We start from the raw sequence: 26905 nt of genomic DNA on the forward strand, positions 1-26905 counted from the left end.
AATGATGAATAATAGGAAACCACACTTAGTATGTTTAAACCCAACCAATAATTATTACATATTAAATGTTAATACCTTTATAGGTTATATGGGTAAAGGCCTAGTTTTTCAAGGATGACAGAGGACTTTGGCAGCCTAGCGATATCATTCTGCTGCATGTTCTCTGATTGGAAGAGAAAAAAGAGGGTGGAGAAGTTTATAAAAACTCAGGTACTAACTAAATCACAGTTTGGTGAAGATCTGTCAAGAATACAAAAAAGAGAAAAGAGCTACAACTTGGGCTTTTCAGTGTCCGTTATGGGAGACACTAAGCTCTGCTTATTTCTTCTTTTCAGTGCTTATGCTTTGGCTGGTAAGATTCATAGCCTTTAATTCTATTTCCTACATATATATATATATATATTTTTAAACATAATGCACTTTTAAATGTGTCAAATTTTTTTGGTGTTAAAAAAGGTGTTAAAGATGTTTGGAAATTTTAAAAATCTGCAGTTTTAAACATATGGTCAGTCCCTTGTTTTTGAAGAGGCAAATATAATTATTATTTAAACTAATATATTCAGTTTCAACAGAAGTCTTTGTGTTGAGTCAATGACAGTCAAATGGTAATTCATAGCCTTTGTCAAATTTCCTTTTAATGTCTTCAGTTTAAGGTTTAAAACAAATTAGATGAAAAAATATTTCAGTATCAGTTGGAGTCTATCACCAACAAAACAATGACAGTAAAATTAACATAAATGAACAACACCTTTGTAATTAAAATCGTTATTCCTTCACAAAGCGATACTTAGTTAGTATTTTAACCAGACAGTAAATTGTAGCCTACTACTGAGTCATATCTTTAATCTATATAATAAAATGTAACTTACTTACAGAGCTTTCACAAACACTAAAAGCTGAAGAAGGGTCTTCCAGTTGTCATTCCTAAATTTAAAGATTAAAGAATTACTCAGCCTACATCAGACCATCTCTTTATTTAGGCTGCTTAATCATTTTTGATGCATCTGAGAATAATAGTTATGATGTTACCTACATCACTCTAGCCAAGTTTTTTTAACTATATAGTCAGAGAAACTGACAAAAGACTGATAAAGTCAATGCAAAATTGTACATGTAGAATCAGTATATACTGTACAACATTCAGCTGACTATCTAATGTATAAGAGTATGCCATATGTACAAAAAAAATCACTAGATCACAAAGATCACCAGCACCATATGTCATAGAAGGGAGGAACTGATTCTTTATATTTAAAAAAAAACTGGCTGTAGGGGGAAAAGTAGAAACAGATTCAACCTCAGAAAGTGAGGATCCAACCAGCAGCAGATAGTGTTGTAGAAGGGAGAAACTGATTCTTTATAATATCAAAAACAATATACTGAAGAATTCCATTTTAAATTAAAACCATGGCATTGTAAGAACAGAGAAAAAGGGAGAGTGGGTTTGCGTTTTAGATCCCACAATTACTAATCCCAAAATCGATAGTTGTGTCTGTAGCTCTTTTACAAGATTTATGAGGTTAACTGGCTGGAAGATGAACTGAGGAAAACTACTAATAAGCCACTCGCAAATGTGATCAGCCCTCAGAAAACCGACAACAAGGGGGAAAAATCTGTCACTAACTGCCTTTACTACCTTACTTAGTCTTTGGTAACCCAACAACACAGATCAATTAGTGAGGAGAAAGGGAAAACCAGAACAAATAAACCCTTTGTCAGCCCTTAAATGTCCACAACACGAAGCTGTTGTTTCCTCCAGAAATCACTTTATACTCTGTCTTTTTTTTATCGCACCGACCCTGACAACTTTGAGCTTTGTTATATAATGTGCAAAGACTAAGCACTGAGCTGTGGTATTGGTCTGCCTTTAAAGTGTCCTCACAGCTGGCTGCAATGAGTGCTGATTAATATTGGGAAGCTGCTGTTCTCAAAACTGCTCTGGCATCAACCCACACCTTCATCTGTTTGTTGAAGTAGCCATATATATACATATATACTGTATATACATACATAAAAATAAAACATTTAAAATAAAATGCAAAGACTAGGATTTGTTTTGCATCACCTATTTGTTGGCATAGCAATACAACAAGCTAATAAATGACCATAAAACCTACATAAATGTAATTTTCTTGCATCTCACATACTTATTGTTGGACAGTTTTACTGTACAATTCAACACTGAGAATACATGCTATTAGAGACACTGACATTGAGTCTGCAATGAAATTTGACCACAATTGTATTGTCACAAGATAATATAACATAATAATCCTACACAATCACCAAACTTGCTCAGTGTACAACTAATTTAACCAGCTTCTATAACTGAATTGATTTATAAATTTAAGGTCTGCAAAATATGAAACTGATTTGATTCACTGATATGTTTTATGTCTTGTAGAGCCAAGCATTCAAGTATCTGATGAAGTTGTATCAGCACCATTATGCCCATGTAAGTATTCAGCTAAGATCCTCCTACTGTCTGAGAGTTGGGAAAAATAAACTTGGTTATTGACATGACATGAAATGCATGCTTGATCACACATACTAAGCATAGTTTGTTCTTTTGGTATCAGCCTGAGCAGATAGTGACACTTCACCTTTGTACTGTGCTGTTTATGAGTAAAGAATATTGATGAATGTATTGACTCAGTAAGCCACTGTCAGCGAACAGTCCAAAGTACTCATGTCAATCTGATTAACTGACTATGAACACAACCCATAAATATGAGATGGTAGTACTTAAATGTGCTGTTTGTGTACACTGTCATAAAAGAAGTGAGGTTATGTAATTGTATATAAACATTTGTGAAAGGTTTGTGAACCCATTGGAATGAAAATATTCCCAAATTGTGCTTTGATTTTCATTCAAGTCAGAATAATAGACTAACACATTGATTAAGCATTAATAATCCAAGTAATAACTGGTAGAATATCAAATCAACTAACATTTGATGCTGCTAATCACACAGGTCAGGTGGAATTTTAGACTGTGGGATACAGGTCAACCTAAATTGCCTACTTTTTGAATCCATCTATTGATATTTTATTTGTGTTTTATGTCATTGTCTTATTATTTAACTTATATTAAGCTTCAGCTGATGGTGATGTCATAGCATTGGCATGTCAGTTCTTAATACAACCTTGAATTTATTGTTCTGTCAAGAGTTACAAGTCTTTAGGCCGCTCAGGTGGCACAGCGGTAAAAACACACACGCTGGAACCAGAGCTGGGATCTTGAATACATCGCTGAGGAGCCACATGAACAACAATTGGCCTGTTGTTCAGATGGGATATTAAAAGCCAGATAGGAACTCTCTCATAACTAATGCAATTATGACCTCTGCTGGCTGATTGGTGGCGCCTGCACAGAGACGGGAAAAGAGTGCTGTCAGGGTGTGTCTCTCCGTACACAGGGCTGATCCGCATTGCACTCTTCAAAGTGTAGGTGACAAAATGCATACGGCTGCTGCCCACGTGTCGAGGGGGTGTGGGTTGGCTTCGTGCTCTTCAGTCGGAGTGGGGATCGGCATTGGTGGAGAGGAAGCATGACACAATCGGGCAATTGGACGCGCTAAAAGGGGAGAAAATGCATTAAAAAAAAAAAATAATAATAATAAAAAATAAAAAAAATAAAAAAATAAAATAAAATATATATATATATATATACAGTGTATCACAAAAGTGAGTACACCCCTCACATTTCTGCAAATATTTTATTATATCTTTTCATGGGACAACACTATAGAAATAAAACTTGGATATAATTTAGAGTAGTCAGTGTACAGCTTGTATAGCAGTGTAGATTTACTGTCTTCTGAAAATAACTCAACACACAGCCATTAATGTCTAAATGGCTGGCAACATAAGTGAGTACACCCCACAGTGAACATGTCCAAATTGTGCCCAAAGTGTCAATATTTTGTGTGACCACCATTATTATCCAGCACTGCCTTAACCCTCCTGGGCATGGAATTCACCAGAGCTGCACAGGTTGCTACTGGAATCCTCTTCCACTCCTCCATGATGACATCACGGAGCTGGTGGATGTTAGACACCTTGAACTCCTCCACCTTCCACTTGAGGATGCGCCACAGGTGCTCAATTGGGTTTAGTCCATCACCTTTACCTTCAGCTTCCTCAGCAAGGAAGTTGTCATCTTGGAGGTTGTGTTTGGGGTCGTTATCCTGTTGGAAAACTGCCATGAGGCCCAGTTTTCGAAGGGAGGGGATCATGCTCTGTTTCAGAATGTCACAGTACATGTTGGAATTCATGTTTCCCTCAATGAACTGCAGCTCCCCAGTGCCAGCAACACTCATGCAGCCCAAGACCATGATGCTACCACCACCATGCTTGACTGTAGGCAAGATACAGTTGTCTTGGTACTTCTCACCAGGGCGCCGCCACACATGCTGGACACCATCTGAGCCAAACAAGTTTATCTTGGTCTCGTCAGACCACAGGGCATTCCAGTAATCCATGTTCTTGGACTGCTTGTCTTCAGCAAACTGTTTGCGGGCTTTCTTGTGCGTCAGCTTCCTTCTGGGATGACGACCATGCAGACCGAGTTGATGCAGTGTGCGGCGTATGGTCTGAGCACTGACAGGCTGACCTCCCACGTCTTCAACCTCTGCAGCAATGCTGGCAGCACTCATGTGTCTATTTTTTAAAGCCAACCTCTGGATATGACGCCGAACACGTGGACTCAACTTCTTTGGTCGACCCTGGCGAAGCCTGTTCCGAGTGGAACCTGTCCTGAAAAACCGCTGTATGACCTTGGCCACCATGCTGTAGCTCAGTTTCAGGGTGTTAGCAATCTTCTTATAGCCCAGGCCATCTTTGTGGAGAGCAACAATTCTATTTCTCACATCCTCAAAGAGTTCTTTGCCATGAGGTGCCATGTTGAATATCCAGTGGCCAGTATGAGATAATTGTACCCAAAACACCAAATTTAACAGCCCTGCTCCCCATTTACACCTGGGACCTTGACACATGACACCAGGGAGGGACAACGACACATTTGGGCACAATTTGGACATGTTCACTGTGGGGTGTACTCACTTATGTTGCCAGCTATTTAGACATTAATGGCTGTGTGTTGAGTTATTTTCAGAAGACAGTAAATCTACACTGCTATACAAGCTGTACACTGACTACTCTAAGTTATATCCAAGTTTCATGTCTATAGTGTTGTCCCATGAAAATATATAATCAAATATTTGCAGAAATGTGAGGGGTGTACTCACTTTTGTGATACACTGTATATATATATATATATATATACAGTATATATATATATATATATATATATATATATATATATATATATATATATATATATAAACAAGTTACAACGAGTTACAAGTCTGTCATATTGTATAGAAGGAAAACATCCCAAACCATGATGTTCCTTTCACCTTGAAATGTTGGGGTTTGTTGTAAAAGGCAAAGAAAACCAAGAATCTGTGATTTAGTGAATTTTCTTGAACACTTTTTCTTAAACACCAAAAATAAAAGGAAAATATGTTTTCACTGACCAACTTAATCATATTTTGTAAATATAAAGAAATTTGACATTTGATGCCTGCAACACACTCAAAATAGTTGGGACAGAAGCATGTTTACATCTAACATCCCTTGTCCTATTAATTGCATGTTTTAATTGTTTGGGAACTGAGAACTGATCATCGTGTAATCATTGTTGTCTAATTTACCTTTTTACAATGCACCATACATATTCAATAGGAAACAGATCTAGACTGCAGGCAGGCTACTTAAGCTCATGCAGTTTGAGTCTATATAGCCTTGTATAGAGCATGCAGAATGAGAAATAGAGAATAGAGTTTCAAGTTGCATTTCATGATGAACCGAGGGACTGTGTTAAGTAGCAAAGTGTTAAGTTTTTAGAATACTCCAGAGCCCGTGTGGCCAGATTTATCACAGTAGCATGACAGTTTATTCTGCAATGCCATCTGAGTGCTTAAATGTTAAACACATTTAACAATGGTTTCCAGCCTTGCCCTACACTGATTAAGATTTCTGTGGATTTTTTAAATCCTTTCACAATATTATGTGTGGTGGATGGTGAAAAACCTAAATTATTTGCAATCTTGCATTGACAAATGTTGGTTTTGAACTGATTGACAGTCTTCTTCTCCTAAGTCCGCTATAATGTGGTGACTCATGACTCATTCTTGCAAAGACTGAGCCTTTGGTATATCCTCCTTTTATTCACAATCTTGATACCTTCACTTGTTACCAATATACTTGCTTATTGTTAAATATTTTAAAATGATTTAACTTGCATATTATATAAACATTTCACTCTTATTTTGCCCTGGTTCCAAGTGTTTTGAGTGTCTTACAGAGTATTTTACAAATTCAGATTGTAATTACATTTAAAAATACAATCAAATTAGTCAGCCGAAATGTTAAAAGTCATTTCTTTGTACATGTGTGAGTTAAATAAATGTTCAAGAACATTCACAAATCCCTGATTCATGTTTTTATTGCAAGTGTCGCAACTTTGCTATGTTAAGTTTCTATATTTGTTATAGGACAGGAAACAAAACCACACCTTGTTATTAAATGGGACATCTGTCTTTTACCAAAACCTTTTTACTCAAAGCTATGTCTTTGATAAATAATTGAGCTCAATAAAACAAGACTAACAAGACTAACAATAAAATAGTTGGTGTGTTTTTGGTTCAGGCAGAATTGTTTGGCTACTATTAGCCTCATGTAAGTAGCTTTAACAGAAAATTATTTACCCTCTGTTTGTCTCTGTAGTGGCAACAAGATATACAACCTTCAAGAAATATGTTTATCAGTACACAGCCGAGAGCACAAATGGGGTGACTGGCACAGCAAACACAAAGAATGGTCCAAAAATCTCCTGTAAGGTATGAAATTCATTTTAGTATCCATGGTAGGATTTAAAAAAAATTCTATTTATTTTAAATGAAATAAATGTATATTTAAATTAAATAATGGATAGATAATCAAAATAGAGAAAACTGTGTTTAAATACAGTAGTGTTAAAAAAAATAGCAGTTATTTCAAAAAAACCGAATAAAGCACAAAATCATTATAATAACTTTTATTTCCATAAATGCAAATGCATTGAAAATACTACACTTTCAATTCTAAATCAAAACATTATTAAAATATAGCCAGTTTGCATTCATCCTTTACAGAAAATTAAGAAAAATGAATATTAGGTTGTTCAAAAAAATAGCAGTGCCAGCATTTTTCTTAAAAAAAAAAAAAAAAATTATCTATAACATGAAAAAATGTTTGAGGTTTCACTTTACTTTAAATAACTGAACTAATATTTAATATAACAATTGTTTCTAAGATCTGTGTTGCATGGAGTCGACCAACTTCTGGCACCTCTGAACAGGTATTCCAGTCCAGGATGATTAGACTACGTTCCACAGTTCTTCTGCATTTTTGGGTTTTGCCTCAAAAAAACATGTTTCAGATGTCAGAAGACAAGTTCTCTATGGGATTGAAGTCAGGGGATTGGGCTGGCCACTCTATTACCTCAATCTTGTTTGTCTGTAACCAAGATGTTTTGGGTCATTGTCATGTTGAAACACCCATTTTAAGGACATTTCTTTTTCGACATAGGGCAACATGATCTCCTCAAGTGTTCTGATATATTTAAACTGATCCAGGATCCCTCGTATGAGATAAATAGGCATAACACCATGGTATAAAAAACATCCCCATATCATCATTTTGTACCACCATGCTTTACTGTCTTCACAGTGAACTTGGGCTTGAATTCAGTGCTCAGGGGTCGTCTGACATACTGTCTACGGCCACTAGACCCAAAAAGAACAATTTTGCTTTCACCAGTCCACAAAATGTTAAGCCATTTCTCTTTGGACCAGTCAATGTGTTCCTTGGCAAATGTTAACCCATTCAGGACACGTCTGTTTCTTAACAACGAGACTTTGCAAGGAGTTCTTGCTGGTAAATTGGCTTCACTTAATCATCTTCTGTACTCACTGGTAACTTCAGATGTTCCTTGATCTTTCTGGAGGTGATCATTGGCTGAGCCTATGCCATTCTGGCTATTCTTCGATCCTTTTGAACAAGAGTTCCACACCTCCTTCCGCATCTTTCAGGTTTTGGTTGTCACTTCAAGGCATTTGAGATAATTTTAGCTGAGCAGCCTATAGTTTGCTGCACTTTTCTGTATGTTTTTTCCCTCTACAATCAACTTTTTAATCAAAGTACGCTGTTCATCAGAACAATGCCTGGAACAACCCATTTTACCCAGTATTTCAGAAGGAAATGCACTATGACCAACCTGTGCAACATTTGCCACCCTCCTACCTTAAATAAGGGCCAAAATTGACACCAGTTCTTCTGCATAATTAATGACTTCACCAATTGAACTCCTCACTGCTATTATTTTGAACAACCCCCTTTCAATCAATGCTTCGATTACTCATAATGAGCGGCATGCATGTTCTAATTGTTGGGTTTGTTTTGTTTTCATTACTCTACTACACTTTCAAGTAAATTTTTTGCTATGCAGAAATATCACTTCTACTAAAAACAGTGATTTATCAGGTTAATGGAGTTGTACTGCTATTTTTTTGAACACCACTGTATATATATACAATTGTTTGTGTTTTAGTTGTTAAAATTCCTCAGTGGTCTAGCTGACTACTTATGGTAAAGCCTTTTCAATGACCAATAATTTGAAGGTTCTTCATAAAGTTTCCACACTTTTTTGCACTGTATTTATTAAGAATTTCAAAAACAAATTACATCACTTTTCTACAGTCACCTTCCAATGCATTTTTCCCAGCGTCATACCAACTTTTTAATACCATAAGCAAAAAATGTTTTTGGTTGAGCGCGTAGTCACTGATGCACCACTGCTTCCACATCATCATCACATGAAAATCTTCCTCCCCTTAAAGCTTCTTTGAGCGGTCCAAAAGGTGGAAATTAGATGGCGCTAAATCAGGACTACAAGCTCTCTCAGTCTCTCAGACACGACCAATTACTATCCCTCCCACCCTCACCGTTTCCAACCAAAATATAAAAGTGTGGAAACTTTTTGAAGATCTCTTGTACATCTTCAAGTTGTATTGCCTACTACTCCATTACAAGTGAAGTTTTTAATTCTTCATTTTTGTCTTGTTTCTTTACTTATGTAGGTTGAACTTGAGGTTCCTCAGACCTGCAGATTTGTCCTGCATACCACTGAGTGTACCTTGAGTGAAGTGACCGATGTTGATGATCAGGGCAAACCAGTCTACACACAAGCTCCTGGAAGTCAGTCCTTCCAAGAAGCCATGAAGAAGTGAGTGCATTCAGTTTATTAAAAAGTTTACTTTGCACCAACAATAAATAGAATTATGTGACATCAAGAAACAGGTTATGAAATCCTTTTGAGATTTGACTAAAACAGTTTGGCATCTTTAGAATTTATACTTGAGTTAAATGTATACACAGCTTTAAACCATAATTATAAATGCATTTATACAATTTGTTTCACAGCACCGCTAACAGAAAATCTGTGGTGTTATGAGAAGAAAAAAACAATGATAAAAAGGAAAATCACTGTAATTTATTCTTTTATTTCAAAATCTCACAATAAGTGTTTTAATGACACCACAGTCAAAGGGTCTTGTCTGCTGACAAACTAGAGCAGTGGTGGGCAAACTACGGCCCACGGACCACATTAGGCTGTTTGATCCGGCCCGTTAAGCATTTACAAAATTGTCCTTTAGAGTAGTGCTGCAAACTGAATCACTGAGTCAACAAGTCAGAAACGACTCTTTTCAAACCAATTATTCATTGGAATCGAATCAGGGAGCTGTGCGCTTATCTATAGTAAAGATTCATTTGTTTTGCTAACTCTATTTCATTACGGTGTCATGCTCAAACAACTTAATGAATCGGTTCATTTGTTAAAAAGATTCAGTCATGGTCCACAGTCAAAGGATATATACTGTATATATACGTATATATACTGTATACTCTCTCTCTCTCTCTCTCTCTCTCTCGCTATATATATATATATATATACAGTATATATATATATACAGTGTATCACAAAAGTGAGTACACCCCTCACATTTCTGCAAATATTTCATTATATCTTTTCATGGGACAACACTATAGACATGAAACTTGGATATAACTTAGAGTAGTCAGTGTACAGCTTGTATAGCAGCGTAGATTTACTGTCTTCTGAAAATAACTCAACACACAGCCATTAATGTCTAAATAGCTGGCAACATAAGTGAGTACACCCCACAGTGAACATGTCCAAATTGTGCCCAAATGTGTCGATGTCCCTCCCTGGTGTCATGTGTCAAGGTCCCAGGTGTAAATGGGGAGCAGGGCTGTTAAATTAGGTGTTTTGGGTACAATTCTCTCATACTGGCCACTGGATATTCAACATGTCACCTCATGGCAAAGAACTCTCTGAGTATGTGAGAAATAGAATTGTTGCTCTCCACAAAGATGGCCTGGGCTATAAGAAGATTGCTAACACCCTGAAACTGAGCTACAGCATGGTGGCCAAGGTCATACAGTGGTTTTCCAGGACAGGTTCCACTCGGAACAGGCTTCGCCAGGGTCGACCAAAGAAGTTGAGTCCACGTGTTCGGCGTCATATCCAGAGGTTGGCTTTAAAAAATAGACACATGAGTGCTGCCAGCATTGCTGCAGAGGTTGAAGACGTGGGAGGTCAGCCTGTCAGTGCTCAGACCATACGCCGCACAATGCATCAACTCGGTCTGCATGGTCGTCATCCCAGAAGGAAGCTGACGCACAAGAAAGCCCGCAAACAGTTTGCTGAAGACAAGCAGTCGAAGAACATGGATTACTGGAATGCCCTGTGGTCTGACGAGACCAAGATAAACTTGTTTGGCTCAGATGGTGTCCAGCATGTGCGGCGGCGCCCTGGTGAGAAGTACCAAGACAACTGTATCTTGCCTACAGTCAAGCATGGTGGTGGTAGCATCATGGTCTTGGGCTGCATGAGTGTTGCTGTCACTGGGGAGCTGCAGTTCATTGAGGGAAACATGAATTCCAACATGTACTGTGACATTCTGAAACAGAGCATGATCCCCTCCCTTCGAAAACTGGGCCTCATGGCAGTTTTCCAACAGGATAACGACCCCAAACACAACCTCCAAGATGACAACTGCCTTGCTGAGGAAGCTGAAGGTAAAGGTTATGGACTAAACCCAATTGAGCACCTGTGGCGCATCCTCAAGTGGAAGGTGGAGGAGTTCAAGGTGTCTAACATCCACCAGCTCCGTGATGTCATCATGGAGGAGTGGAAGAGGATTCCAGTAGCAACCTGTGCAGCTCTGGTGAATTCCATTCCCAGGAGGGTTAAGGCAGTGCTGGATAATAATGGTGGTCACACAAAATATTGACACTTTGGGCACAATTTGGACATGTTCACTGTGGGGTGTACTCACTTATGTTGCCAGCTATTTAGACATTAATGGCTGTGTGTTGAGTTATTTTCAGAAGACAGTAAATCTACACTGCTATACAAGTTGTACACTGACTACTCTAAGTTATATCCAAGTTTCATGTCTATAGTGTTGTCCCATGAAAAGATATAATAAAATATTTGCAGAAATGTGAGGGGTGTACTCACTTTTGTGATACACTGTATATACAGTATATATATATATATATATATATATATATATATATATATATATATAGAGAGAGAGAGAGAGAGAGAGAGAGAGAGAGAGAGAGAGAGAGAGAGATAGATAGATAGATAGATAGATAGATAGATAGATAGATAGATAGATAGATATATAGATAGATAGATAGATAGATAGATAGATGTATCATAACTACAGTATTTTGTGTTTTTAAGATAGCACCACGCCACTTCTCAAAAGCATATTGAGAGTTTTTTAGTCATATCGCACAGTCCTACTCTAGAGCCTGCTTTTATTTCACCTTTTTTTCTTTAATACCCTGCATTTCAGTTGATTCCACTAGTTTGCGCATTTCAAACACTACCAACCTTCGTTAAAGTTGAGTCTATCGTCTACACACAAAGACATTTCATTCTTTAATTGATCATTTAATGAATTCAAATTTTAAAACCCAGTGTGGCCCTTGAGCCAGAAAGTTTGCCCACCCCTAAACTAGAGAGATCATTTTCATGTTACGCATGTAGCCACAAGATGGCAGACACTTTCCTTCTTATCACACAAACATTATTTCATACATTATTCATTATTTTAACTTAGATATCAGAGATGTTTAATAAAATGTTTCCTTTTAAGCCCCAAAATCCTAATTTCTACATTTAATTGATAATATTATCACATAATGTTATACTATTATAATTAAAATGATGACACTGTCTGTGTCTACGTTTACGTTAGCTTACATTATAGCAACAAAATTCTGTTAATCTTTAAGGTGCTGGTTTTCTTAGCCAGTGGTTAAGCTTATTTCCCTGTAAACAATCGCACCCGTGTTCCAGCACATTCTAATTCATGGCAGACCTTTTTTAACTCTCATTATAAGGTGACAGTTCAGTTTTTCTCTCCAGTCTTGACAAAAGTCTACTTTTAAACAGGTGTAGTACCATGGTCGTTTTTTGGGCATCAGCAATAGTAAATAGTAATCACTAACCATTTTAACTTACAGACTTACTGATTTTAAATTGTTTACTGTATGTAGGAGCCCCTTGCATTTTTCGGTGGAACATGTGACCGCAGTTCTCATCTATCCTGAAAAGGACGAACCTGAGAATATAGTGAACATAAAGAGAGGAATCATCTCTGCTCTCTTGGTGCCTCTCACAGATGAAGAGTTCAATAAGGAAATGGTAAGAGTGTTTAAAACAAATCAGTATGTGGACACCAGACCATGAGCTTGTTGTCATCCCAGTTCAAAAAAAGTGGGTGTTAGTATGGAGCCCCCACATGGCTATACCAGCCTACACTCTTCTTAAAGGCTTTTCACAAGATTTTAGATTTTGTTTGTGGAAATTTGTGCCCATTCAGTTTAAAGAGCATTTTAATTTATTTAGCTACAGCACCAAATCAGTTGGGACAGTAAAAAGTTGGGACAGTATGGAAATTGCAAATAAAACAGCAGAGTGTTTCTTATATTTATTTAGATTTTTATTTGATTGCAGACAGCATAAACCTGAGATATGTCATGTTTTGTCTGCTCAACTTAATTTTATTTGTTAATACACATACATGACTGCATTAAAGTGGTGTTAAGTTCTCTGGGCTCTGAGGATTCTGGGATTGACCATCACACAGTGGAAATGTGAATTCTAGTCAGATTAATCAGGTCTTTTTTTGGGAAAAAAAATTGATGCTATGTGCTCTGGACCAAAGACAAAAAGGACCATCCAGACCACTATCAGCAGCATGTCCAAATGCCAGGGTCTGTCATGGTATGGGGTTGTGTCAGAGATAACTTACACTTCTGTGATGGCAGCATTAATGCAGAAAAGTACATTACGATTTTAGAGCAACATATGCTGCCTTCAAGACTTCAAGGGACACCGGGAAAAGATCTTTGATCTGATGAACTTTGTACATTTATCACAAATGTTCTAAGCAGAAATATATCAATGTATCATCAACCTCTTTGTTTTGGTTTTACATCCATTAGAATTTAGACTCATGTTTAAATGTGCCACTAGAAGCTGTATGATGCTTTTTTTTAAATAGCTGGTATAAATAAAAAGTACCAAGTCTGATGTGAATGAAAAAGTAAAGACTTTTTTGTATGTGTATAAAATCCCTTATATATAAAATATATGCAATCAACTTTGTGCCAGAAGTTTAGGATGGACCTTGCAAAAAAACAACATTCATAAAGAAATAGTTCGACATATTTGGTGTGAAAGAACTACACTATACAGGCTTGCACAATCAAGCCCAGACCTTAATCCCACTGAACAAATTTGGGGTTTATTAAAATTCTGATTATGAGCCAAACATCAGTGCCTGACTTTACAAATCCTGTTTTAACTGAATAGACACAAATTCCCACAGAAACACTTCCCAGAAGAAAGGAGATGGTAGGAGAGGGTGAGCAACCCTATGATAATGCATATAGTTTTAGAATAGGATGTTCAACAAATGGTCAGGTGTTCACATACTTTACTTTTAGTGTCTGTGGGATTTATTAAGGTAATATTTTATGACATTGTCAATTTCCTTTGTTTTCAAGACCACCATACATGGTATTTGCCCGACTGACCTTACTGTCAACTCAAGAAAGGATATTGACACTGATGTGACCGTGGTCAGGGATCTGAGAGCATGCAGTCTTTTCTATCCTCGCTACCTCCACACCAGTCCTCTGTCCCTCCTACCCAGCTTGGTGAGATATAACTTTAATGATTTAATGTCATCTATGGCTGAATCTGTCAGTATGTTACTGTAGTCTATTAAAAATATATAAAGACACATTTACTAAGAATTAAATAGTATTTCTCCTTACAGGATGGACTTATCTCTAAGCTAATCAGTGGCACCCAGACCTGCAGATATCAGTTTGACAACAGGAGAAAGCACATGACTGAAGCCCTGTGCACAGAAAAGCATGTTTTTACTCCATTTTCTCATGAGTAAGTTATTGTTGCCAATATTTTGCCCTTATACACATTGTTGCCAGCTTATTGGGTATTTCTAACTTCATTTTTTGCTAATTTCATTAGATAGATCAATAACCATACAATATACAATGACAAAGTATTTAACCACTTTTTCTATTATTTTATATACTTCCGGTGCATTTATCTACCTTAAATGTACACACAAAATGTCTTTAAACAGAAAATCATTTACTTAAGCAAAAGTTGTTGAGTGTGTTTGTTAAGTATGCACGTGTAACCAGCCACCTTACACCTCACGTATGAGGGTTCTTCAAAAAGTTTGAGCGGTCCGAAATGGTGGAAATCAGATGGTGCTAAAGTGTAAAGTGTTTCAAGCCATGGAAACAAATAGAGGTTATTTACTAGGAGATATCTAGTTTTTTTTTGCATTCTTCCACCAACCTAGTCATATCCAATCACATTTCACTACCTCTACTGCTGTGTACTTCCACTCTGACATGTCTGCAGTAACCGATTGCTTCTTTTCAGATGCACAAGCCGGGTTCATATACACCGATTAGGCATAACATTATGACCACCTTCCTAATATTGTGTTGGTCCCTCTTTTGCTGCCAGCTCTGCAACTGTGATGCACTGTGTATTCTGACACCTTTCTATCAGAACCAGCATGAACTTCTTCAGCAATCTGAGCTACAGTAGCTCGTCTGTTGGATCGGACCTCACGGGCCAGCCTTCGCTCCCCACGTGCATCAATGAGCCTTGGCCACCCATGACCCTGTCGCCGGTTTACCACTTTTCCTTTCTTAGACCACTTTTGATAGATACTGACCACTGCAGACCGGGAACACCCCACAAGAGCTGCGTTTTTCCTGCTTCTAACACATCAACTTTGAGGATAAAATGTTCAATAAATGGAGATTAAATTATACGTGTTTTTTTTCTAGTGCCCAATATGGTATTACTGCTGAAGTGAAGCAAAGCTTAATCCTGCAAGAGTCAGTAAAGAGTAACAACAGATTTTTCAGCAACAAGGGTGAGTAACCCCAAAACTAAACCATTTCTTACAAAATTACACAATTAAAATGTTATGCCAGATTATGACTCTCATTTTTCTTTGTCTTTGAAAAGAAGGTGTAGAGAAAAGGCTTTTTGCAGAAGAAGTGGAAGACAAGTCCTTCAGCCAGACCAAGGAGGACGTTATTACTACTATGAAAACCCTCAACGACCTGACTCGCTTAGGAAGAAATGAGGAGAGGGCACGTCTCTTCCACAAACTCGTTTTTCAGATCCGGGCCATGAAGAATGAGACCCTGTATTTAGCTGTTAAGGAGATGATGCAGATTTCCAAAGGGCTGACCTGGCAGGCCCTGCTCCAGTGTGGCACCAGCGAGTGCACCAGTGCCGTTCTTCAGGTCATCAGAGACTTAGATGAACCGGCATGGGAAGTGGATGCAATTGTGTACACTGTGGGTCTTATGCCACAACCCACCCCGCAGCAGCTCAGAGATATGCTTAGCATGGCCCAGCACCGTCCCAGCAAGCCAATCATGTATGCACTGGCAAACATAGTAAAGAAGTAAGTCTTATTTAAATTATATTTCTGTGTTCAGTTAGAGTTCCCTGTTGTAAGTTTATAAATGACGTCGGCTTTCTTTTATCTTCATTACAGATTTCCTCAAAACAACGTGATGGAAATCCCTGAAGTAAGAGAGGTAGCAGAATTCATGGAATTTATGCTTGGGGACTGCTCTGGAGATGAGGACAAAACTTTTCTTACACTGAGGGTATATGCAGTATTTGTTTACACCTCTATCATCTTGTATGTTTTAGTAGTATCCGCTTTTAGAGAATCTTAACTGGCTTAATCTTCTACATGCTGAAACATCTTGTTTCTCTTGATGTTTGGCCTTGATTTCCTAACATCCAAATTAAACTGTACTAATTTTCATATGCCCATGTAGTTAGTGGACAGGTTGCAGATGATTTACTAAAGATAAAACATGCTACACATTTCACAATAATATGCAACATGCAGTAAGTCTTTATATACCCTCTTTTGTGGTCCATAACAATGAAGAGCTCAGATTTACATTCTACATTAATTCAAGCTATTTATACCTAAATTAGAATACAATTCAAGCAACTTAAGTGCCTAATAAATAGAAGTTTGGTAGTGATGGGTCTTGAACCCTCAAACTTTAATAGCTTAACCACTGAGCTATCACCTTCTCTTAGTCTCAAAGCAAGTACTGACAGATCTGTAGACATATGTATGTATATATTTATGATATATATATGTGTGTGTGTGTGTGTGTGTGTGTGTGTGTGTGTACACCAACTAGGCATAACATTATGACCACTGACATATCTCAGCACCTGTTAGTGGGTGGGATATATTCGGCAGCAAGTGAACATTTTGTCCTCAAAGTTGTGTTAGAAGAAGGAAAAATGGGCAAGCGTAAGGATTTGAGCGAGTTTGACAAGGGCCAAATTGTGATGGCTAGACGACTGGGTCAGAGCATCTCCAAAACTGCAGCTCTTGTGGGATGTTCCCGGTCTGCAGTGGTCAGTATCTTTCAAAAGTGGTCCAAGGAGGGAACAGTGGTAAACCTGTGATCAAAACTCATTGATGCGCTTGGGGAGTGAAAGCTGGGCCGTGAGGTCCGATCCAACAGACGAGCTACTGTAGCTTAAATTGCTGAGAAAGTTAATGCTGGTTCTGATAGAAAGGTGTCAGAATATACAATGCATCACAGATTGTTCCATATGGGGCAGCAAAAGGGGCACCAACACAATATTAGGAAGGTGGTCATAATGTTATGCCTGATTGGTATATAGCATATATACTGTATATATATAGGACAGGACAGGACCAACACTGTGCTAATGAAACATTAGAGTATTATCTGACCTCTGGAGTAAATCACTTTCACATTTTGCTGGTCTATTAGATTTGTACGTTTATAAGTTTTAGGCCTTTAGCACATGTAGACTTTTGTGTGTTATACTGCATTGGATGCTATATTACTATTCTATACTATAGTATTTAGACAATGTACTAAGACAATGTTTTTTTTTTTTTTTTTTTTCCAGGTCATTGGTGTAATGGGCAAACAAATGGAAGGCTTCCCGTCTCTGAAATCTGCCCTCTTAAGCTGTGTTAGCCAGCGTCAAGCTTCCTTGTCAGTTCAAAAATCAGCTATCCAGGCTTTCAGACTGATGGAAATTGATTCAGATGTAAGATAAACATAAAACATTTTATTCATTTGTCTATCCATTGTCTGTTTTACCATCGCTTTATCTTTTGGTACATGTAAATATAATGTAAATACTATGTATTTTTTATCCAATATTTATATTTCAGATATTTCTCTTTGATTGTTGTTTTTTATAACTTCAGGTGATTAAAGCTCTCCTAGCAGAGTACCAAGCCACAGAAGCACCAGCCCAGAAACGCATAGCTGCATATTTGATATTGATGAGGAATCCAGAGGTTGTAGAGAAGGTGTTGAAGGCCTTAAAGTTTGAGAAGAACCCACAAGTCAAGAGCTTTGTTGTGTCTCACATGACCAACCTTCTAGACTCAACAGATCCGAATCTCCAGACGTATGTTCCACTAGCATACCCATTAGAATTATAGCAATTTATAGACGGACATGCATAACTACTACTATAACAAAATTGTTGTAATTGTTTTATTTGCTGTTTTCATGATATTGTATAGATCAGGGTTTCTTAACCACTGGACTACAGGTGGGCTTAAAAGTGCCCTTTAGTTGTCAGTGGACCTACACTCTAGAATAAGTGTTACTGAACCAGTGACTACATCTTATGTTATATAAAATACAACAGTATTTAAAAAATAAAAATCAAACAAAATTATTATATGTTTATGTTTACTGAAGACCTTTTCTTTTTCTAAAGCTAAAGCCAAGAGCAATAGATGGAACAATTTAGTTGTTCAATTTTTAACATTGCAAGATATATTTGTTCTTTTTAAGTTTTAAATGGTTCATGTTTCTACTCTCTATGTTAAACAGAGTAAAAGATGTCATCACCCAAGCCTTGCAAATAGAGGAGAACTTTGTTCCGGATTTTAGCAAGTCTCATAATTACAAGCTGAAGATGCCAATGGCTGGATCAGTTGAGACCAATGTGATCTTTGACTCTGCTGACTACATGCCCAGAGAAATGATGTTAGCAACCACCCTTGATATTTTAAATGCTGACTTGCTTGAGGTATTGTGCCATCTAATTTGTTAATGCTTTAAAATACTAAAGACTTACATCTGCACATAATTAGTATTTAATCCACAACACCAAAATGGCCAGGTCAATCATTCTGACCATTAAAACTTTTTATATACACTGTATATATTAGCACTTACTTTAAAGCTGTAATGTGATAATAATAATAATAATAATAATAATAATAATAATAATAATAATAATAATAATAATAATAATAATAATAAATTAAAAAGTTAAATAATAACAAAATAATTTTTTTATTTTAATTATTAATTAATGTAATACATTAATTATTTTATTAATTTAATTCTTTGAATTATAATTATAATTTTTTTTTTAAATATCAAGAAAATGTAATAACAATAAGAAGTCATCATTTAAAAAAGGAAGACACTGCAAAAATCAGCCAAACAAAAAATGTGTGTACTGATGACAGACTTCACAATGTATCGTGTTAGTAGTGTATATGGAAGTTGGTTGGTAGTATGTCTACCATTAATTAGTACTGTTTACCCCTAAATCTTCTTTGTTGTAAAAAACTATACAAAAGATTTGGGCAGTTGTAGCCTAGTGGTTACGTAAGTGGACTAGTAATAAAAAAATCGCTGGTTCAAGCTCCACTATTGCTAGGTTGTCAGTGTTGGGACCTTGAGCAAGACCTTTAACCCTTAATTGCTTAGACAGTCTGTCACATTACTGTAACTCACTTGGATAAAAAGCATCTGCTAAATGCCAAAAATGTAAATGTAAATATGGTATATAACTACATAATTTATTACATCAAAAGCAATGTAGTATTTGGGGCCTACAACCTTAAAGCTTTTGAATTCCTACAACATATGATGGGAATTATTTAATAAAGAATATGTAAGGAGTCAAGTTATGTGTTAATTCTTCTTTTTAGATTGGTCTGGAGGGGGAAGGCTATGATTCAACCATTGAGGCCCTGTTTGGTGAAAATGGTTTCTTCCCTGATGCCATCTCAAAAGCTATGTACTGGGCCAATGACCAGGCACCACCGGAAGTAAGCAAAGTTCTGGAGAAATGGATTTCCCCCTTAAAAGGCAACAGAATGAAGAGAGAGGTATTTCATACACAGAAGACTAGGGTGAATACTGGCTTTGTTTTGAATAGAATAGAATATATTTTACAGACTTATGTCGTTGCAGGTCACACAGAACATCATGGAGCAGATTAAGGAAAACTTTGACAAGTTTAAAGAAGGTCTCCAATACCTTAAAGACAATAAAGATTCCACCAAGGCCATGGCTTACTTGCGGTTTTTGGGAACAGAACTGGGATACATGAAGACCAGCGAACTCACTGGCATTATGGATGATATCATGTCTTATATTAACATTTTCTTCAAAGATATTTTATCAGTGGTATGATTTTATAAATCACTTTAATTATTAGAATGATTAAAATAATACACAATGCAAGTATTTTTAAAAAGCATCTAACCACTGGATTTTCTTTGTTTGCAGTCTCTAAAGAAAATAACAACTCGAAAGGATAATGAACTTTTTGCCCACTACATGTTCTTGGACCAAGCCTTTAACCTGCCTACAGGTTCTGGTTTCCCTCTCAAGTTTTCACTGGCTGGAGTTTTTGCCCCTGGTGCCATAGGAGGCCTGAATTTTGCCCGTGGCATGGTAACCCTCACATTAGACATCAATCTCGCTTACATACAGGACACTATGTTGCAAAAAAATATAGACAGCTGACCATGAGCTTGCTAAAACTACTGGCATTAACATGAAGCCCCCTGCACCCCTTTGTGATTAAAAAAAGGAAAAAAAGGATTTAAAACTTGATATTAAAATTTAGAACTTTATATTAAATTTAAATGTATAACCAAACTTTTCTTCAGAGCTAAATGTTGCTTTAAATTAAGTCTTCATCAGCTGAACAATACAGCAACTAAACAAAGAGATTTTGGGTCACATGGGCGAAACAAGCTAACCCATTAGTGCTAAGATTTTAAGCTTGCAAGTTTAAATCTCAGCTCTGCTATCAACCAGCAGGCTGCCTTCACACAGACATTATTGACTAATGTCCACCAAGTAGGAGGATTTTCTCACACAGTCCAAAAACATGCAGGTCAGGTTAATTGGAGACACTCAATTGCCCTAAAGTGAATGGGTGTGTGTGTGTGTGTGTGCACGCGTGTGTCTGCCTTGCAATGGACTGGCCCCCCATCCAGAGTGTTACTGTGTGCCTTGCGCCCATTGAAAAGCTGGGATAGGCTCCAGCACCCCCCGCGACCGTAATTGGATAAGCGGTTAAGACAGTGAGTGAGAGTGAGTGTTATGTGACATCTGTGTCTGTCTCCAATACAGTTATACATAACAGTGCAGACTTAAAGTATTGTAGGGGAAAACTTTATAGCTACAGTAATTCTGCTTTATTTCACTCTAATTCCACTATTAAAAGCAGTTAAAAAAGAGATCAAATTTAGAAAAAGGTTATTAGCATCGTATTCTAAAAACATGAGTGATAAGTAAGAGCGAACTAAATAGTTGGGTGCAATAAAAGCTACTTAAAAGTTAATTTATCTAAACAAAATTACATTTATACAAAACAGCATTATTTGCTGTACTTGAATATCTATAAAAAGTTAATAAGGTGTGAGAAATGTTCACATTTTTGAATGTATAGAATGTAGAAATTTATAAATAACCGTAGTTAATGGCTGTAAACCTTATTTTCTGCTTAGAAAATCGGACTGTTGCTTTTTTCAACTTTAAATAATATAGAAAATTTGAAGAGTGTAGAAAGAGCACTGTACAGATAAATATTACTTGCATTTGTAGTTTACTATATAACTGGTTATTTAATTTACATTCCAATATATTTATACGTGTATAAAATATTTGCAGAGTAACTAACAATACTGTTTATTAATATATACAGTGTATCACAAAAGTGAGTACACCCCTCACATTTCTGCAAATATTTCATTATATCTTTTCATGGGACAACACTATAGACATAAAACTTGGATATAACTTAGAGTAGTCAGTGTACAGCTTGTATAGCAGTGTAGATTTACTGTCTTCTGAAAATAACTCAACACACAGCCATTAATGTCTAAATAGCTGGCAACATAAGTGAGTACACCCCACAGTGAACATGTCCAAATTGTGCCCAAATGTGTCGTTGTCCCTCCCTGGTGTCATGTATCAAGGTCCCAGGTGTAAATGGGGAGCAGGGCTGTTAAATTTGGTGTTTTGTGTACAATTCTCTCATACTGGCCACTGGATATTCAACATGACACCTCATGGCAAAGAACTCTCTGAGGATGTGAGAAATAGAATTGTTGCTCTCCACAAAGATGGCCTGGGCTATAAGAAGATTGCTAACACCCTGAAACTGAGCTACAGCATGGTGGCCATGGTCATACAGCGGTTTTCCAGGACAGGTTCCACTCGGAACAGGCTTCGCCAGGGTCGACCAAAAAAGTTGAGTCCACGTGTTCGGCGTCATATCCAGAGGTTGGCTTTAAAAAATAGACACATGAGTGGTGCCAGCATTGCTGCAGAGGTTGAAGACGTTGGAGGTCAGCCTGTCAGTGCTCAGACCATACGCCGCACACTGCATCAACTCGGTCTGCATGGTCGTCATCCCAGAAGGAAGCTGACGCACAAGAAAGCCCGCAAACAGTTTGCTGAAGACAAGCAGTCCAAGAACATGGATTACTGGAATGCCCTGTGGTCTGACGAGACCAAGATAAACTTGTTTGGCTCAGATGGTGTCCAGCATGTGTGGCGGCGCCCTGTTGAGAAGTACCAAGACAACTGTATCTTGCCTACAGTCAAGCATGGTGGTGGTAGCATCATGGTCTTGGGCTGCATGAGTGTTGCTGGCACTGGGGAGCTGCAGTTCATTGAGGGAAACATGAATTCCAACATGTACTGTGACATTCTGAAACAGAGCATGATCCCCTCCCTTCGAAAATTGGGCCTCATGGCAGTTTTCCAACAGGATAACGACCCCAAACACAACCTCCAAGATGACAACTGCCTTGCTGAGGAAGCTGAAGGTAAAGGTGATGGACTAAACCCAATTGAGCACCTGTGGCGCATCCTCAAGTGGAAGGTGGAGGAGTTCAAGGTGTCTAACATCCACCAGCTCCGTGATGTCATCATGGAGGAGTGGAAGAGGATTCCAGTAGCAACCTGTGCAGCTCTGGTGAATTCCATGCCCAGGAGGGTTAAGGCAGTGCTGGATAATAATGGTGGTCACACAAAATATTGACACTTTGGGCACAATTTGGACATGTTCACTGTGGGGTGTACTCACTTATGTTGCCAGCTATTTAGACATTAATGGCTGTGTGTTGAGTTATTTTCAGAAGACAGTAAATCTACACTGCTATACAAGCTGTACACTGACTACTCTAAGTTATATCCAAGTTTTATTTCTATAGTGTTGTCCCATAAAAAGATATAATAAAATATTTGCAGAAATGTGAGGGGTGTACTCACTTTTGTGATACACTGTAACAGTAATGGTCTTTTAACAGTAAAATCTTTTATTATTACTTACAGCAGCAGCTGTCATTCAGACCATCAGTGGGAGTGGAATTTATCACCCACATGGGCATTTACCTCCCTGAATATATTAATGCTGGAATTAGGCTTCACACAAACATTTACCATGAGAGTGGCCTGAACGCCAAAATTTCGATGAGTGGTACCCAGGTGAAGCTTTCTTTTCCTGTGCCAAAGGAAAACACTCAACTGATCAGCATCAGGTAGGACAAAATAATTAAACAGACATTGGATTTTGATCATCATGTTTGTTTGTTTTTTAGGATTTAACGTCATGTTTTACACCTTTGGTTACATTCATGACAGGAACGGTAGTTACTCATTACACAAGATTCATCAGTTCACAAGGTTATATAGAACACAGTCATGGACAATTTAGTATCTTCAATTCACCTCACTTGCATGTTTTTGGACTGTGGGAGAAAACCGGAGCTCCCGGGTTTCCACGCAGACACGGGAAGAACATGCAAACTCCACACAGAAAGGACCCGGACCGCCCCATCTGGGGATCGAACCCAGGACCTTCCTGCTGTGAGGTGACAGTGCTACCCACTTAGTCACCGCGCCGTCCTTTTTGATCATTAATGATATCATTAAAAGGAACATAAGCTTAACAGTACAGACTCATTTCATATCATATTTAGTTTGGTCTTAATGCACATATTAAACATAATATTTAGTAAAATTATAAAGTCTACTCAAGCCAAATGTATGTGGACACCAAAACAATAATATATGCTTAAAATAAGGTCAACATTTATATTTGCTAGCTGCTCAGGTGATGCAGCGGTAAAATTTGCTAGCACACCAGAGCTGGGATTTTGGATGCATTGTATCGAATCTCAGCTCTGCCATCTGACTGGGCTGGGTGGCTACATAAACAACGATTGGCTGTTGTTCAGGGTGGAATGAGCCGGACCAGGGTTCCTCATAACTAGTGCAATTACGACCTCTGCTGGCTGATTGATGGTGCCTGTGCAGGGTTGGGGAATAATGCTGATCAGGGTGTGGCTCTCCATACACAAAGCTAAAGGGCAGCTGTAGCCTAGTCGTTAAGGTACTGGACTAGTAATCAAAAGGTCGCTGGTTCAAGCCCCACCACTGCCAGGTTGCCACTGTTGGGCCCTTGAGCAAGGTTCTTAACCCTTAATTGCTCAGATTGTATACTGTATTGTAAGTCGCTATGGATAAAGGCGTCTGCTAAATGCTGAAAATGTAAATGTAAATATATATGAACTCACCTCGTGCAGGTGAAAAGAGGCAGTTGGTACTGCGCACGTGTCGGAGGGGGCGTGTGTCAGTTGCGAAGTTCCTCAGTCAGCAGTGGAAAGTTGTATCAGTAGAGGTGAAGCGTAACACAATCAGGGTAATTGGATAAGAATAGATTAGGGAAGAAAATTAGGGGGGGGGGGGGGGGGTCGGAGAGAAAAAAACATTTGAATTTGCTTGCACTATTGGATTGGTTGATGTCAGGGCTTTGTTAAGTCAAGTTATTCTCCAAAGTTGGTCTTTATGGAGCACACTGTGTAAAACTGAAACAGAAACCAACAATAAAAACACCCAAACTGTTTATTTAAAAGGAAAAATTATATAGTAATGCTTACTCCCAGAAAATTTGGTCTTTTTCTGTAGCATTTCATTCCAGCAATGCAGTGACAAATGACAGAATTACCACAATTAACTGTTAAATACTCCAGACTGAGACTATCTTTTAATACATACTGTAACATTATGCTAATGATTGCTTTATATATTTATTTATTTTATTAGTTTTTTTCTTTCTCCTTAAAATAGCAATGAGCTTATTTCACTGACCTCGTCTGAAGAGAAGAAAGTGCCCTCTATGTTGCCGGACAGGATGGATTATACAGGATGCAATCTCATTCTTCCTGGAATGAAGTACTGCACCATTCATCAGTATTACAAACATAGCAGCAACTCCCCTTATTTCCCTCTAACTGGAGATAGCAGGTAAGTTTGTACTCATAAAAGACAGATTTCTGTATTTATTATATTCTGCATTATCAGACATCCCAAGTTGCAAAAACTCATTTCAGGGAGGTACCCCCGGACCTCGACCCCCCAAGCCCAAAAAAGCCAGTTAGCTATTAGTTAACGGATTTAGGTTCCCTACATAGTGCACTAGATAGTATTTTAGATATGAATTTATGTTCCCTACATAGTGCACTAGATAGTATTTTAGATATAAATTTATGTTCCCTACATAGTGCACTAGACAGTGAATTAGACAATGGGTTCCCTACACAGTGCACTAGATTGTATATCAGATCACAGGTTCATGTTCCCACATAGTGCACTAGACAGTATATTAGACAATTGATTTATGTTCCCTACACAGTGCGCTAGATTGTATATCAGATAACGGGTTTAATACGTGATCGGGGAAAAAAGTCTGTGTCGCCTGCATGCGCGTGTGTGTCGCTCTTGGCCGCTCGTTCTAGATTCCAGGAGATTTTATCTGACTTGCGGGCATCAGGGAGCCGCTATGTATATACTTCCGGGAGACTAGGGATGTCTGCATTATACCTATTGCACCAACTTGTATGGAACTCGGTTTGTACAAATGACAGTTATTTTCAGTGGTTTTAATTACCAGTTCATATTTTGAATACCTTCAGGTTATAAAAGTATATAGGTTGGGAATATTGTGTCTCTGCTTGTATGTTTTAATGAGCCGGTTTCTGAATAAACTCAGGTTTGCTGTGGAGCTTCAGCCAACAGGGGAGGTATCAGAATACACAGCTGCCCTCACCTATGAACTGCTGAGGGAGGGCAAGGAGGGCCGCCATAAGGTTGATAGCTTGGTTCTTTCTCTTAAGGCAGAGGGTAAGTCATCCATGATATATTCATGTTTTTTTAATGCTCACATTTTAATCAGATCATTTACATACTGTACATTGACTTACACAGTAATGCAATGTTTGCTCTTTTTTTCTTTAGGCTCCACACCTACAGAGGCCACTGCTAAGTTCAAATACAACCGTAATAAGAACACTTTGTCCAGCGAGTTTCAGATTCCAGACATTGATGTTGAGGCTGCAGTAAAACTGGCAGTCATTGATAGCGCTGGAAAAGGGAAGATGCGTGGCATTACCATCGATGTAAGCAGCAGAGAAAGCCTTCAGCTGTCTTTAGCCGGACGTGCCAGGTACAGTATTAACTATCAATTTATGTCCAACAGTACCACTACACAAAACAAATGTTTGTACTAATTTGCATTGTGCATGTGGTTAGTTGGCATGTTAAGGTCTATTAATTAGAAAAAGTTGCCAAAACAAGCTAAAGTTATGTCAATTAAGTTTTGCATATGCAAATTACTATTATCATCATACAATTGAGGCATGCCGCTCAGGTGGCACAGCGGTAAAACACGCCAGCACACCAGAGCTGGGATTTCGAATACTTCGTATTGAATTTCAGCTCTGCCATCCGGCTGGGCTGGGCTGGGCAGCTACATGAACAACGATTG

At 37.9% G+C, this 26905-nt stretch overlaps 1 protein-coding gene across 1 annotated transcript in view; it reads left to right on the forward strand.

Annotated features, from left to right (window-relative positions):
* Nucleotides 1-282: 282 nt before the first annotated feature.
* Nucleotides 283-26905, forward strand: part of apoba (apolipoprotein Ba) — a 50346-nt gene continuing 23723 nt past the window's right edge. Inside the window, exons 1-20 of the mRNA XM_063008023.1 lie at nt 283-352; nt 2405-2455; nt 6793-6905; nt 9186-9331; nt 12706-12853; nt 14221-14373; nt 14496-14620; nt 15553-15641; nt 15737-16184; nt 16278-16392; nt 17702-17845; nt 18009-18214; nt 18649-18847; nt 19764-19943; nt 20029-20244; nt 20347-20514; nt 23413-23618; nt 25210-25386; nt 26132-26262; nt 26377-26584. Of these exons, the coding sequence (XP_062864093.1) occupies nt 298-352; nt 2405-2455; nt 6793-6905; nt 9186-9331; nt 12706-12853; nt 14221-14373; nt 14496-14620; nt 15553-15641; nt 15737-16184; nt 16278-16392; nt 17702-17845; nt 18009-18214; nt 18649-18847; nt 19764-19943; nt 20029-20244; nt 20347-20514; nt 23413-23618; nt 25210-25386; nt 26132-26262; nt 26377-26584 (3278 nt within the window). The 5' untranslated portion in view covers nt 283-297. The remainder of the gene's footprint in view (nt 353-2404; nt 2456-6792; nt 6906-9185; nt 9332-12705; nt 12854-14220; nt 14374-14495; nt 14621-15552; nt 15642-15736; nt 16185-16277; nt 16393-17701; nt 17846-18008; nt 18215-18648; nt 18848-19763; nt 19944-20028; nt 20245-20346; nt 20515-23412; nt 23619-25209; nt 25387-26131; nt 26263-26376; nt 26585-26905) is intronic.

The sequence above is a fragment of the Trichomycterus rosablanca genome, chromosome 13, assembly GCF_030014385.1.
Source record: "Trichomycterus rosablanca isolate fTriRos1 chromosome 13, fTriRos1.hap1, whole genome shotgun sequence".
Taxonomy (NCBI): Eukaryota; Metazoa; Chordata; class Actinopteri; order Siluriformes; family Trichomycteridae; genus Trichomycterus; species Trichomycterus rosablanca.